Genomic DNA, 15774 nt, shown 5'->3' on the forward strand with positions numbered 1-15774 from the left:
TAGGAAAGCAGATTTGAAAGAGACACATTTACCCCAATGTTCGTCATAGCACTGTTTACAATAGCTAGGACATGGAAGCAACCTAGATGTCCATCCACAGACGAATGGATAAGAAAGTTGTGGTACATATACCCAATGGAATATTTCTCAGCTGTTAAAAAGGATGCATTTGAGTCAGTTCTAATGAGGTGGATAAAACTGAAGCCTAAGTCAGAAAGAAAAACACCAATACAGTATATTGATGCATATATATGTAATATAGAAAGATGGTAATGATGATCCTATATGTGAGACAGGAAGAGACACAGATATAAAGAACAGACTTTCGGACTCTGTGGGAGAAGGTGAGGGTGGGATGATTTGAGAGAATAGCATTGAAACATGTATATTACCATATGTGAAATAGATGACCAGTCCAAGTTAAATGCATGAAACAGGGCACTCAAAGCTAGTGCACTGGAACAACCCAGAGGGATGGGATGGGGAGGGAGGTGGAGGGGGTTCAGGATGGGGGGACACATGTACGCCCATGGCTGATCCATGTCAATGTATGGCAAAAACCACCACAATATTGTAAAGTAATTAGCTTCCAATTAAAACAATTAATTAAGTGTGTGTTTGTGTGTGTGTGTGTGTGTATATGTATATATATATATATTTAAATAACATTCTAGGGTTTTAGCATAAGCTTTTGAACAAGAAGATTCCTTAAGGTTAAAATTTCTTTCTGTAGTGACCCTTCTCCTGATTATTGTCCTGATATTTTTAATTGACTATGTTTTGGCTCTACTGAGCCTTTGTGTTGGATGCTCTCCAGTAGCGGTATGAGGGTTTCTCATTGTGGTGGCTTCTTGTTGCAGAACACAGACTCTAGGACACATGCTTCAGTAGTTGCAGCACATAGATCCGGTACCCCACGGCATGTGGGATCCTCCCAGACCAGGGATCGAACCTCTGGCCCCCACACTAGCAGGCTGACTTCCAACCACTGGACCACCAGGGCCCCTGTCCTGACTATTATAGAAATACCACTGTGTACTTATTATACCTCTCATTGAACTTCATGAGACTCTTACTGTTTTGAATCTTATGTATTTTTCATTTAGAGTCTCTCATCTTCAGAAATGGCTTGGTTATAGTCATATTTGCACAGATTATCTTTGTGCCTTAAGATTTGTGGGGTAGGAGTTGCCTTGACAGCCTTATGGATGGAACTTTAAGAGTGGAGCTTAATAGATCTCGTCTCACTGCCTTATTCCCACAGACTTGACCACAGGGAGTAGAAAGCTTTAGTGGCTGTACTGTGTAGTTTGGTCCTTGTAGAAGAAGACCAGCCTGAACTACAAGTATAGGAAAAAAGTGATAAATTTTTTTTAAAAAATTTGAATTATAAAGGCAAATGACTTTGAGCCAAAGGTCAGCTGCTGAGGAACCACTGTACTTTCTGAGGAGATCCAGAAAGGACTTTGTTACAGTGGGGTGGTAGGCAGGCTTCCCTGGTGGCTCAATGGTGAAGAATCCACCTGCCAATGCAGGAGACACAGGTTTTATCCCTGGGTCAGGAAGATCCCTTGGAGAAGGAAATGACAACCCACTCCAGTATTCTTGCCTGGGAAATGCCATGGACAGAGGAGTCTAGTGGGCTACAGTCCATGGGGTCACAAAAGAGTCTGATATGACTTAACAACCAGACAACAAATGTGGTAGGTACTGACGTATAGCTGCAGTGAATAACTGATAACGCTTTCTGTAGTAAAATAGCAGTGCTTCAAAATATTTGCCTCTAACAGAGTTCACATTAGAAATTTAGTGTATATGTTCACTCGTTAGTAATATTGATATATGTTGTATAATGATTGCTTAATTGCTAATTTTCTTATGCTAATTGATGTTTTTCTATAAAACTAAATTCTTTAGCTCTTTACATTTATTGAATGCCATCTGGCTTATGAATTTTCATAAGAACTGCCAAAAAAGAGGTACAGACCCCCTCCCTCATCTTTCTCCTAAAAAGGTAGTAAATATGTATCCGTAATGACTTTTTAATGTGTAATTAGGGATTTCTTTTTTTTTTTTCCCGTAGGAATAAAACATTATTTCACTAAAAATATTTTCTGTCTCTTCCAACTTGAATTTCTTTCCCATGTCATCAATAGTCATTGCTATGGCAATATACCATCTTATTCTTTTAAAAAATATCCTCTGTATTATTGCTCTGGCTAAGTATTTGGCAAATGGTACATTTGAAATATGCTTATCTTGATTGCCAGGCAAAACTCCACATTTATTTTTTATTGTCTTTTCGTATTAAGATTTTTGTTTTACTTATGTATATCATGTGGGAATCTTGGTTTCCTTACCAGGGATATAACCCATACCCCCTGCATTGACAGAATGGAGTCTTAGTCATTGGACTGCCAGGGAAGTCCCAATTCTGTATTTTTTTTAAATTTTATGTACTTATTTGCCCATAATATTTTGGTTTAAAGTTATCATTAAGCTTTCATTGTACAGAAGCGAAGAAGTAAGTAGGTGCTATGTACAGTCTTTTTAGTTTGCAACATTTAGTGTTTTTTTTTCGGTGATCTCCTTTTACAGTGAGCTGTGAGCTTTCTGGCATCTCTGTACGTAGTTTTAGTACTATAATTTCTTTGTTTGCTAAGATAACATATATATATGTGTGTGTGTGTTTGTATATATATGTTGTCTTGTTCCATTTTGGCTACTATAACAAAACATCATAGACTTGGGTAGCTTATATGCAATATACATTTATTTCTTATAGTCCTAGAGGCTGGAAAGTCCCAACATCAAGGAGCCAGGCAGATGTTGTGTTTTCTGAGGGCCTGATTCCTGGTTCATAGATGGCCTGCTTTCCCCTTTTTCTCACATGGTAGGAAGAGTGAGGAAACTCTCTGGGATCTCTTTCATAAAGGCATTAATCCCACCCAAAAGGGCTCCACTTATGCCTAATTGCCTTGGATAGGCCCACCTGCTAATACCTTGAAATTTGGAATTAGATTTCAACATAGGAATCTGAACTTGAAAGGGAAACAAGCATTCAGTCTTTAGCATACATGTACAAATAGATTCAAGGGATTAGATCTGATAGAGTGCCTGAAGAACTATGGACAGAGGTTCATGACCTTGTACATGAGGCAGTGATCAAGACTATCCCCAAGAAGAAAAAAATGCAAAAACGCAAAATGGTTCTCTGACAAGGCCTTAAAAATAGCTGAGAAAAGAAGAGAGGTTAAAGGCAAAGGAGAAAAGGAAAGATACACCCATTTGAATGCAGAGTTCCAAAGAGTAGCAAGGAGGGATAAGAAAGCCTTCCTCAGTGATCATGCAAAGAAAGAGAGGAAAGCAATAGAATGGGAAAGACTAGAGATCTCCTCAAGAAAATTAGAGATACCAAGGGAAATTTCATGCCAAGATGGCACAATAGAGGACAGAAATAGGTATGGACCTAGCAGAAGCAGAAGATATTAAGAAGAGATGGCAAGAATACACAGAAGAACTACACAAAAAAGATCTTCATGACCCAGATAACCACGATGGTGTGATCACTCACCTAGAGCCAGACATCCTGGAATGCGAGGTCAAATGGGCCTTAGGAAGGATCACTACTAACAAAGCTAGTGGAGATGATGGAATTCCAGTTGAGCTATTTCAAATCCTAAAAGTTGATGCTATAAAAGTGCTGCACTCAATATGCGAGCAAATTTGGAAAAGTCAGCAGTGGCCATAGGACTGGAAAAAGTCAGTTTTCTTTCCAATCCCAAAGAAAGACAATGCCAAAGAATGTTCAAACTATCACACAATTGTACTTTCAAAGTAATGCTCAGAATTCTCCAAGCCAGGTGTCAACAGCACATGAACTGTGAACTTCCAGATGTTCAAGCTGGATTTAGAAAAGGCAGAGGAGCCAGAGATCAAATTGCCAACATCTGTTGGATCATCGAAAAAGCAATCGAGTTCCAGAAAAACATCTACTTTTGCTTTATTGACTATGCCAAAGCCTTTGACTGTGTGGATCACCACAAACTGTGGAAAATTCTTCGGAGATGGGAATACCAGACCACCTGGCCTGTATCCTGAGAAATCTATATACAGGTCAAGAAGCAACAGTTAGAACTGGACATGGAACAACAGACTGGTTCCAAATCAGGAAAGGAGTACGTCAAGGCTGTATATTGTCACCCAGCTTATTTAATGTATATGCAGAGTACATCATGTGAAATGCCAGGCTGGATGAAGCACAAGCTGGAATCAAGATTTCAGGGAGAAATATCAACAACCTCAGATACGCAGATGACACCACACTCATGGCAGAAAGCAAAGAACTAAAGAGCCTCTTGATGAAAGTGAAAGAGGAGAGTGAAAAAGTTGGCTTAAAACTCAACGTTCAGAAAACTAAGCTCATGGCATCCGGCCCCATCATTTCATGGCAAATAGATGGTGAAACAATGGAAACAGTGACTGACTTTATTTTTTGGGCCCCAGAATCACTGCAGATGGTGACTGCAGCCATGAAATTAAAAGATGCTTGCTCCTTGGAAGAAAAGCTGTGACCAACCTGGACAGCATATTAAAAAGCAGAGACATTACTTTGCCAACAAAGGTCTGTCAAAGCTGTGGTTTTTCCAGTAGTCCTATATGGATGTGAGAGTTGGACTGTATGGAAAGCTGAGAGCCAAAGAATTGATGCTTTTGAACTGTGGTGTTGGAGAAGACTCTTGAGAGTCCTGAGTCCCTTGGACTGCAAGGAGTCCAACCAGTCGATCCTAAAGGAAATCAGTCCTGAATATTCACTGGAAGGACTGATGCTGAAGTTGAAAACCCAATACTTTGGCCACCTGCTGCGAAGAACCGACTCATTAGAAAACACTCTGATGCTGGGAAGGACTGAAGGTGGGAGGAGAAAGGGATGACAGAGGATGAGATGGTTGGATGGCATCACCGATGCGATGGGCATAAGTTTGAGTAGGCTCTGGGAGTTGGTGATGGACAACGAGGCCTGGCATGCTGCAGTCTATGGCGTCGCAAAGAATCTGACACAACTGAGTGACTGAACATGTATATTTATATACATTAACACTAGGATTTAGCAATTTTTATATAAGTAGTCTAGTCCACATGCTTTTCTAATATTTTCCCTTTTAATAATCTTACACTACATACTCCCAGCTAGAAATAATAAACTATAAACCAGACAAGAATTGCTTGGCATGTATAGGTTTTGAATAAAAGTAAAAGTAACTTGTCAGTTAAAGTTTATTTTTTTAACCTTACTATTAAATTAATCTAAATTTCCTTACGTCAGATGACTAAAGTAAATGAAATTGTATTCTCAGCTGCTTGACTGAGTCTGATGTGACCAAAATAATCCTACCCTGTATTAAAGTTTTGATTATTAGTCATTCTGGGATGAAATTTGAGATAATTTTATAGAATTTAGTTCATAGATTAATATTTTTAATATATTAGGATTTAGCTACATTAGGTTATGCACTTCCCTGATAGCTCAGTTGGTAAAAAATCTACCTGGAATGCAGGAAACCCTGATTTGATTTCTGGGTTTGGAAGATCTGCTAGAGAAGGGATTGGCTACCCACTGCAGGATTCTTGGGCTTCCCTTGTGGCTCAGCTGGTAAAGAATCCACCTGCTATGCAGAAGACCTGGGTTCAATCCCTAAGTTAGGAAGATCCCCTGGAGAAGGGAAAGGCTACCCACTCCAGTGTTCTAGCCTGGAGAATTCCATGGACTGTATAGTCCATGGGATCACAAAGAGTTGGATATGACTGAGCGACTTTCACTTTCACATTAGATTATGTATTAATTGTTCAGAATTGAGAGACAGGTATAAAAATAACTAAGATAGGGTCTTGTGTGGACGTCCAGTGTTTTGAGATTACACAGTTCCACTGTGGGGAGCACAGGTTCGATTCCTGGTCAGGGAACTAGGATCCTTCACACCTTGAGGTAAGGCTGGAAAAAAAAATTAAATAATTTAAAATAACCCAAGATGGGTGATAACATTTACTTATTTTTTTCCATTACAAAGATTCAGAATATTTATAGCTAATTTGCTAATTGTTCCCACTAAAATATTTGGTCACTAAACTACAAATTATTGTTGTTACTTGCCCAGAAGAATGGTCACATTGCAGTTGGTTAAAATATATCTGCATTGCCAATGAATGATAATGATACTCTGGAGGATAGCATAGTATTATGGAATCACATGGACCCTAGGATAAAAGGCCTGGTTGTGAACTGTAGGTCTACCTCTTCCTATCTGTTTAACTTGAACACTTGCCTCCACTTACTTAACCTTAAATAGTAACAATCATGTCTGCCTCAGAGTCGTCGTGTAAAGAACCAGTAGCTTAGTGCAGTAGATTATGACACTACCTTAAGGACAGTAAACGCAACATTCAGCCAGTGGCCAGGAATCCTGGCAAGTGGCTCTGCTCATCATCATCTCTCTAGGTGCCTTTGGTCGGGTCACTCATGTCTGAACTTTCATTTCTTGTCCTGTGATGGGGACACATTACAGTTTACTTTGCTTACCCCAGAAAATTTATGTGAGAATTCAGTTAGATACATAATGTACAGTTGAGGGAAAATTATATAATAGCAAAACAAATAGGTACCGTATTGAGAGAAGGCAATGGCAACCCACTCCAGTACTCTTGCCTGGAAACTCCCATGGACGGAGGAGCCTGGTAGGCTGTGGTCCATGGAGTCACTAAGAGTTGAACATGACTGAGCGACTTCACTTTCACTTTTCACTTTCATTCATTGGAGAAGGAAATGGCAACCCACTCCAGTGTTCTTGCCTGGAGAATCCCAGGGACAGGGGAGCCTGGTGGGCTGCCATCTATGGGGTCGCACAGAGTCGGATATGACTGAAGCGACTTAGCAGCGGCCCCAGCAGCAGGTACAGTATTATTAAGCAGCTTAATGGTAACTGGTCACCCCATGTTAACCTGTCAGATCTGAGAATGTGCTATGTCTAGTTGCCTTTCAGTGTTCTTGTGATGGTTGCCTTTACATGTTGCTATAATGGTAGAAGCTGCAGACTGGGATTCTTTTGGCAATCTGAGTCAAAATGAGTTGCATTATTAAACAAATACATTGCTTTTAGAAAGAACTCAATGAGAATTTCTGTTGTATATTAAGGGGCTAATGTGGCGTGGGTTTTGGGAAGAAAACACCTAATTAGAAAACTGGATCTGTTCTTAAATTGCGAGTGTGTGTACATCAAAGCCATCATAAGAATAAATTTAAGTCTGATAGTGTACATGGTTTCAGTACACATTGGCGAAATACCCTGCTGATTGCTGATTGAAAACAGTTGTTAATTCTCTACTTCACTAAATTCAGAGTGGAAAAACTTTCCTTAATAAAGAACAGATTGAGGAGATCCAAGACCTTACTGTGTGGGAATTAATGGCAGATGCATATACTGGTAGTTAAAATGTTTCATTAGATGTTAATGTCTTGCTGTGTTTTTAATTGTTCAGGAATTAGCCTCCAGAATATTAAAACCATCTGTTTGTTATCATGATGAAACAGAATGCTTAAATAGTTATTAATTTGTGTTTCTTGTCTTTTTTTTTTTTTTTTTGAGGGATAATCTGTAAAACTTTGATCTGTTCAGAGTTCAGGGAATTCGGAATGTGAAAGTGAAAAAGAATTTTAAAATACACCACTGTCCCAAATAGCTATAGTTTTTTTTTTTCCCTACCTACTGTGCATATATTATGTGTACTCTTTTTCATATTCTTTTTCTAAAGTAAAATGAGTTATCTCTCGTTTTTCATGATGTGATTAAGAATGATCATAGAGCTGGTTTCCCTTAGAACTGCAGATTACTTTATATTCAATATCAAGAGAATTTAGACATTCTGAGGGTTGAAGGGAAGCTGAAATTTCTAAGTACATGTTGTTCTTTCTGTGCTATACTAGGTCTGCATAACAACTGAGGGCTGTAGTCCTCATAGATTCAGGCTGACATTGGTTCTAGTCCTGCCTCTGCTGTTTTCTGCCTTTTGTGACATTGCTAGGATTACTTAGTCTTTTTCTGATTTGGTTTCTCTATCTGTAAATTGGGAAATAAAATTTGATTTACAGAATTTGGGGGCTTCTTAGAAATAGTATGTAGATTTCATATTTATTCTGTTAATACTACGTATAGTAATTGCTTCATTTTTTGGTTACATGGAGTCAATGAGATATTCCAGGTGCCAGTGAGAATACGTGTTAGCAATGTAGCTGTACGAGCCAAGACCGTTCATTTCCTAGCATTTGCCTCTGTGTTGATAGCCAGACATTGGTGTGTTTTAAGTTCTTACCCTGCAAGTGAGCTAGTATCATCTTATCTCTAGTTGTCTGTCAGGTGGGAGAGGTCTATAAGGCAAAGAACTCACCTCCCTTTGCCTGGGATTCCAGTTTCTGTTTCTGAGGGGTCTGGTCTTTGTCTTCTCATGTCTAAACTTGGTTAGGAAAAATGGTCAAGTTTTTTCTTCATTAATTTATGCAAATCAGCTAAAATCATGCTAAGAAATGGAAACTATGGATTTGAATCTTTCTGCACCTTAGAGAAGTGCCATGTTTTTAGACTAAGAATTTATGATAGTTGGAGAATTTATGATCCTCTGTATAAGCTTTCTTTACCATATTTGCCCCTCGTTCAAAATTGGATTATCCCATTCCCTATGTCTCTTTTGTTCAGGCTAAAAATGAGAAAGGCTTCCTGACTCGAAGTCTTCTGGAGCCAAGTGAAAATCACTATAGTGCAGTGAAGTTTGTTAAAAGCCTTGAGTCTTTAGTTCAGGTTCGTCAGAGGTCAGGCAGATGATTCAGGCGGGTAATGCAGCACAGTGCAGGGCGTGGGGTGGTGCTGAGATCATCTCGTGTGACTTCAGAGTTAATTCAGTCAGTGCTGCCATTTCCAGTGGTATGAACTGGTACTAAAGATCATTTGTTGTCCTGACAAAGGAAACTTATACCATGTTGGAGAATGTATGTATTTCTATAACCAGTTTGGTTTCTTTTATAAATGATGTTGTTACTCTTATTAAATGCGTTTGATATTACACAGTAACATCCCTTCATATGGGATCTTAGAGGATTTTGTTGGATTGATTTAAAAAAAAACAAGAAAGTGATTTTTTATATTAAAAATATTTGTTAGAAGATAAAATAAATAAGATTTTTAAAATGCTTCATATTACCCAAATTATTCAAAAGTGGCAATTTCATCAATAAGCGTATATAGTACTAAGAGAGCTATTAACTTCTCTTCGTAGTGGTTTTTGACCTTTTGCTGAACAAGTACTTTTAAAATTCTCAAATGCCAGGATGAAGATTTATTAAACTAAGTGCAATTATATGCTACTTTTCATTTTATAATCCTATACCTGACTATCTGAAATATTTTAAATTACATATGATCACTGTTTCAAGAAGAAAATCAGCAATGGCACTTTTTGAAGAATGAGGAATTTGAAGGCTTATGTGATTAGCGAGGCCATGGTTAACTAGTGTACACTCAGTTTTCATATTACCACTCTACTTTTGAGCTTTCTTTTTTGCAAATCCGAAAAGCCTAACTTTGTAAGACCCAGTCATACTCTTTGTTAATATCTCCAAAAGCTATTTCATGGAGGATTTGAAAGACTGACTTACATGCTACAGATATGATGCAGAGACATCTCTGATGGTCCAGTGGTAAGAATCTGCCTGCCAGTTCAGGAGACATGGGTTCGGGAAGATCCCACATGCCGTGAAGCAGCTAACCCCGTGTGCCACAACTACTGAGCCTGTACTCTAGAGCCCACCTGCTTACTACTGAGTCCATGTGCTCTAGAGCTCGTACTTCTCAATAAGAGAAGCCATCACAATGAGCGGCCTGTGAGCCTCAACTAGACAGCAGTCCCTTCTCGCTGCAACTAGAGAAAGCCTGTATGCAGCAACGAAGACCCAGTGTAATCCATAAATAAATAAATAAAAAGTTTTTTAAAAGATTCTGCATGTTGACCAATTCAACAGATACTTATTGAACATCTAATTAATGTAGGCACTATTTTAGATTCTGCAGATATAATAGTGAACGAAACAGATAAGAATCCTGGTACTCAAGTAGCTTCTTATCTACTTGCAATGTGGTTGGGGTGGGAGATGTGTTTGAAGGAGGACAGTGGACAGATAATATAGGTAAACATTAGATGGTGTTAAGTAGAAGCAGGGTAACACTTGTAAAGAGGATGATCTAGGAAGTCCTCACTGAGAAAGTGACATTTCAGTAAACATCTGAGGAAGGGCAGTAGTGACCCATGTGCCTTTGGGGGCTAAATATCTCAAACAATAAGTACCACAAGTGCAGAGGCCCTGAGGTGGGGGCCAGCCCCGCTTATTTGAAAAATAGTGATGAGGCCAGTGAAACTGTTACAGAGTGAACAAGGCAGAGAGGAGTAGAAAATGAGGCCAAGAGAAAGAATGGGGGAACCAGACAGATTGGGGGCTACTTTGTAGGCCATTAGAGTGACCTTTGTCATTACTCTTACTTTTTTATAGGAGCTCTCTGGCTCCTGAGAGAGATGCATGGACGTAGTGGACAAAGGCACAAACTGGATATCAGACAGGAAGGTATTGTTTTAATCCAGGTAAGAGAAGACGGCAGCTTTGAACAGGGCAGTAACTGTAGAGAGAAAGATTTTAGCCTTGGCCAAAGGTGAAGTTGCTGTTGATAACAATTAGACACATCGAAGATACTACTTTAGTTGTTACAAGTTTGAGATTCCTATTACACATCTAAGTGAATTTGCAGATGCAGCTGGTTTGAGGAGACTAAAATTGGGGGAAGAGATTGAGGCAAATGAAGCATCATCAGCACATAGGCAGTATTTGAAAACATGACACTGGATGAGATCATCAAGGGTAGTGATTATAGACAGAAAAAAGATCTTGTCCAAGGACAGAGCCTTGGGGAACCTAATGTCAAGATGTGTAAGGAATGGCCAGAGGAGGTAGGAGGAAAAACAGGAGTGAAGCAAAGTGCTTTTAGGATGAGCAGTTGTGTTCGATGCTACTGTAGATACTGATGCTTCCTATAGATAGATCAGTAAGATGCGGACTCACAGTGACCGATAGGCTTAGCATTTGTAGGTAATTAATGATTGGCACTGCCCTCCAATCAAGGCAGGATGGACTCTCGCCCTCTGGCCTGCTCTGGTCCTCAAGCCATCCCCTGCCTCGAGTGGAAGAGTTCAAAGGACTACCACCCTACATTCCACTTGGATCCCACCATTCCCCCTCTTATAGTGTGCTTACTAGTTTTCTGGGACTTCAGAAGTCTTAGCCTACATACTCTCAATCTGGTTTTCCCAGTCTGTTTCTTAGGTCTGTCTGCCTGAAAGCAGACTGCACCACAGCCATGCATGTGGTCAGACCTGAGCTGGGGGCACTGCTCGTGGTAGCTGGGTTAAGTGAACATGTGGATGGAAACTGGAGGTTGGGCTGGGAAGTTACCCCGTGAGCAGGTGAGGCTTTTGAGATGTGGGAGAGAACTACAGTTGGGAAGAGAAGGACACCAGACCAGGGGCTGGTTGTTCTGCTCTGCCACGTTCTGTCAAGAAACTTTAAGGCATATAGAGTCTAACGTAAATCCTGACCTTCAGTGTGAACATTCATTTAAGCAAGGTCAGTGGATAAGATATTTTATTTAACACTCTATTAGCTTGACTTACAACTTTTAACTATTTAGACTTAACTGTTTTTGATTCTCTTGCCCGGAGATCTGCAAATGCTTCTGATAGCTATTTTCAGTGAGCTGGACAGGAGCAATTTCATTGCATGTTGAGGACAAATGCCTCATTAGAAAGGGTTAAACAGAGAATGGGAGGAGGAAAATGAGAGATACTGAATAAAATGTTTTTAAGGATTTTTTTGTAAGGGGGATCTTGAAAAGGTAGCTGGGTTTTTTTGTTTTGTCTTGATTCATTGTTTTGTAAGGTGGAAACAATAATAAATGGAATGTTTGTACTCTAAAGAAAAGACTTAGTTTGTTGGTGCTGCCATGAGAAAATGCCACAGAGTGGGTGACTTAAACCAGGAATTTATTTTCTCACAGTTGTGGAGACTAGAAGTCCAAGATGAAGATACTGGCGGGTTTTCTTTCTTCTGGGGCCTCTCTTCTTCCCTGCAGAGGAGGCTGTCTTCTCACTGTGCCCTCAACACGGCCTATTCTCTGTGCCTGTGTGTATCTCATGCCTCCCTGTGTCACAGTCTCGTCTTCTTACGAGGACACCAGTCTGATTCAGTTAGAGCCCACCCTCATGACCTCATTTTAACTTAATTGCATGTTTCAAGTCCCTATCTTCAAATAAGTCACATTCTGAAGTAATGAAAGTTATGGTTTCAATATATGAATTTGGGGCGGACACATTGGAAAAGACCATGATGCTGGAAAAGATTGAAGGCAAAAGGAGAAGAGGGCGACAGAGGGTGAGATGGTTGGGTGGCATCACTGACTCAGTGAACACGAGTTTGAGCATACTCCTGGAGACAGTGAAGGACCCGGAAACGTGGCATGCTGTAGTCCATGGGATCACAAAGAGTCAGACATGACTGAAAAACAACAATAACAATTCAGTCTGTAGTAGGGATTTCAGATACTCTAGAATATGTATGTGTGGAACCCATACCACCTATGAAAAATGACTATGGCTTCTCAAAAGAGTTGACCTTAGCGTTTCCTAAACAAGTTCATTTCTGTCCTCCTTGAAGTGATGTAGCCTAGTAATGTAGCCTAGCCTAGCCTAATGTAGCCTACTCAACAATTGGTGCATGTTTGATAATACAGACTGAATTCTCTCAGCTCACCCCCCACCCAATTCAAACTCATATGTTTAAGCCCGAACCCTCAATTTATTTGGAGTAAGGAAGTAATTAAGGTTAAATGAGGTCCTAAGAGGATATGATTAATGTCCTTTATTATAAGAGTGATTAGAAAGATCGTTTTCTTTCTTCCCTCCATATGAGGACTCAGAGAGATGGTGGCTTTCTGTAGGACAGGAAGAGGGCTCTTACCAGAAACTGCTGGAACGGCCTTCGTCTTGTTCTTATATTTCTGACCTCCAGAAGTGAGAAAATTTCTGTTATTTAAGCCATCAGCCTGGTATTTTGTTATGGCAACCTGAGTCAATTAGGACATTAAGATACACATGGACATCAACATTCAAAAAAACAAAAAAGGAGAGGGGAGAAGATCTAAACAGATATTTCTCCAGAGAAGATATACAGATAACCAACAAGTAAATGAAAAGATGCTCAACATCACTAATTATTAGAGAAATGCAAATCAGAACTACAATGAGGTATCACCTCATACCAGTCAGAAGGGCCATTCACAAAGTCTCCATATACTAAATTCTGGAAAGGGTGTGGTGAAGAGGGAACCTTCCTATGTTGTTGGTGGAAATGTCAACTGGTACAATGACCAAGATTCCTTAAAAAACTAAAAACAGAGTGGGTATATGTATAACTGATGCACTTTGTTGTACACTTGAAACTAACACATTGTGAATAGTCCAATAAAAAAGAAAAGCTAAAAATAGAACTACCATATGATCTAGCAGTACCACTCTGAGGGATTTATCTGGAAAAGACAAAATTCTAATTTGAAGAGATAACATATTCCTGTGTTCATAGCAGCACTATTTACTCACTAACCAAATGATACTGTCTCAGAAATTCTTTTCAGTCATCAAAATCTCACTATCAGAAGGCTAGAAACTGTACCAAAGCAGTCAAACATCCCTTCATCCAATTATTTTTGCATTGCATGTGTTTATTGTGGATTTCTGAACCTATATGAAAACAGATTTATTTTTCAGTCCACAGTCATGCTTAAGGAATGCCAAATAGAGAAGCTTTTCCCTTTAATCTCATTCTTGTGCATTATTTTTCCCCCAGATAGTTTAGAGTTCTTTTTTGATAGGAAATGAAAAGTCAGGTTGTTATCATGCCTTTTGTCAACATAATTCAACTTGGAAATAGTACCCAGGTTGTAGATAGAGATTTTATTTATATATGAGCACTGATTTTTACACTTCCATTCCCTTTCCTTCACATTATTAAGTTATGAAGAGATAGTATCATAATAGCCTCTTGGCCAAATCATAGAGTAATGATTCTCTGGATAAGCCATAGAACATTATTAAGTTTTGTTGTTTGGGTTGCATTTGTCTTTTGGAAGGATATCAAAGTTGGTTAGGTTGCTCTTAATTGCTTTTTGTTTATATTTGAGACTACATAGTTAGATTGATCTTAGCTTATTTTCTGCTCTTTATTTGATTAACTTTTCAACTTTTTCTATTGCTGTGAAGTCCATTGAACCTGTTTAAATTTGAATAATGTATGTGATAGTCCAGTGTAAGTACTTCAGTCATTTCTGTGTTTTTCAGGCAAATAACACAGTCTTCATGTTATTATCTATGGAATACCTTAAGTATTTATTTGGGGACATCAGTGACAAAGAGAAATGACACTCCAAAATCCGGGCATATCCAGGAACCCTTTTTATGATACATGGATTGAGGCAGTTCCTCCTTTTCTTGCCTTTGGAAACTGACTGTAATAGGCAAGATCCTAAGATGACCCTCCAGATACACCCCCTGTTTACTGCCATGATTAGATTTTTATATGGACACTTGACTTTAAGAAAGACAGTTGTGTTCTTTTGCTTCATTAGTCTGATTTAATCAGGTAAGTCTTCAACCAGGGAACTCTTTTCTGGAGTAAAAAATGAAAATCATGGGACTTCTTGTTGTTTAGTTGCCAAGTTGTGTCCAACTCTTTTGTGACCCCCTTGGACTGTATTCCACCAGGGTCCTCTGTTCATGAGATTTCCCAGGCTTGGAAATAGGAATTGGAATGGGTTGCCATTTCCTTCTCCAGGGGATCATCCTGACCTAGGGATTTAACCTGTAGCTCCTGCATTAGTAAGTGGATTCATTACCACTGGGCCACCCAGGAAACCCTGATGGATTCTTATCTTTTTAAAATAAACTGCTCTATTAAAATATTTGTTATATATAACATTATATTTCCATTATATATGATGAAATTTATTCATTATCAGTCTAATATATATTAACAGAGATGTACAGCCATCACCATACTACAATTTTTAAACTTTGCCATCACCTCCAAAATTTCCCTTGTGCCCATTTGAAAATTGGTGGATTCTTACATTCTTTTGCAAAATTCATTAGAATTTGGTGGGCTATTTTTTATTTATTGTTAAGTTGAATTTGTTGCCTTTCATTAGAATTTTGCAGCTTTTGAAAATTAAGATCATCCATGTGGTTCTCTTTTTGTTTTGTTACTATCAAATTTGGGCACAGATTAACTTTGCTATTTTTTTTTTTCCAAGCTCTGGATCAAATTTTGTTAAAGTTTTTTAAAAACTGAAACTAATTTAGTATGATTTTTGTCAGTATCAACAGAGAATTATGTTTACTTCTTAATTTAGAATATGTTCATTATCACATTTTTGTAATGATAATCATATTATTATTACATTGTATTGCTAAGTCTCTTTAGTCGTGTCCGACTCTGTGCGACTCCATAGACGGCAGCCCACCAGGCTCCCCCGTCCCTGGGATTCTCCAGGCAAGAGCACTGGAGCGGGTTGCCATTTCTTTCTCCAATGCATGTAAGTGAAAAGTGAAAGGGAAGTCGCTCAGTCATGTCCAACT

General features: G+C 38.9%; 1 protein-coding gene across 10 annotated transcripts in view; it reads left to right on the top strand.

The window, feature by feature from the left end:
- AUTS2 (activator of transcription and developmental regulator AUTS2) overlaps positions 1-15774 on the top strand; it is a 1208197-nt gene that overhangs the window by 490541 nt on the left and 701882 nt on the right. Inside the window, exon 1 of one of the 10 annotated variants that reach the window (XM_025274748.3) lies at positions 9804-10677. The exons of the other annotated variants lie outside the window; for them this stretch is intronic. Coding sequence (XP_025130533.1) covers positions 10612-10677 — 66 coding nt within the window. The 5' untranslated portion in view covers positions 9804-10611. Of the gene's footprint in view, positions 1-9803; positions 10678-15774 lie in introns of those variants that run through there. 10 annotated transcript variants of the gene reach the window in all.

Source organism: Bubalus bubalis, chromosome 24, assembly GCF_019923935.1.
Source record: "Bubalus bubalis isolate 160015118507 breed Murrah chromosome 24, NDDB_SH_1, whole genome shotgun sequence".
NCBI classification, from domain to species: Eukaryota; Metazoa; Chordata; class Mammalia; order Artiodactyla; family Bovidae; genus Bubalus; species Bubalus bubalis.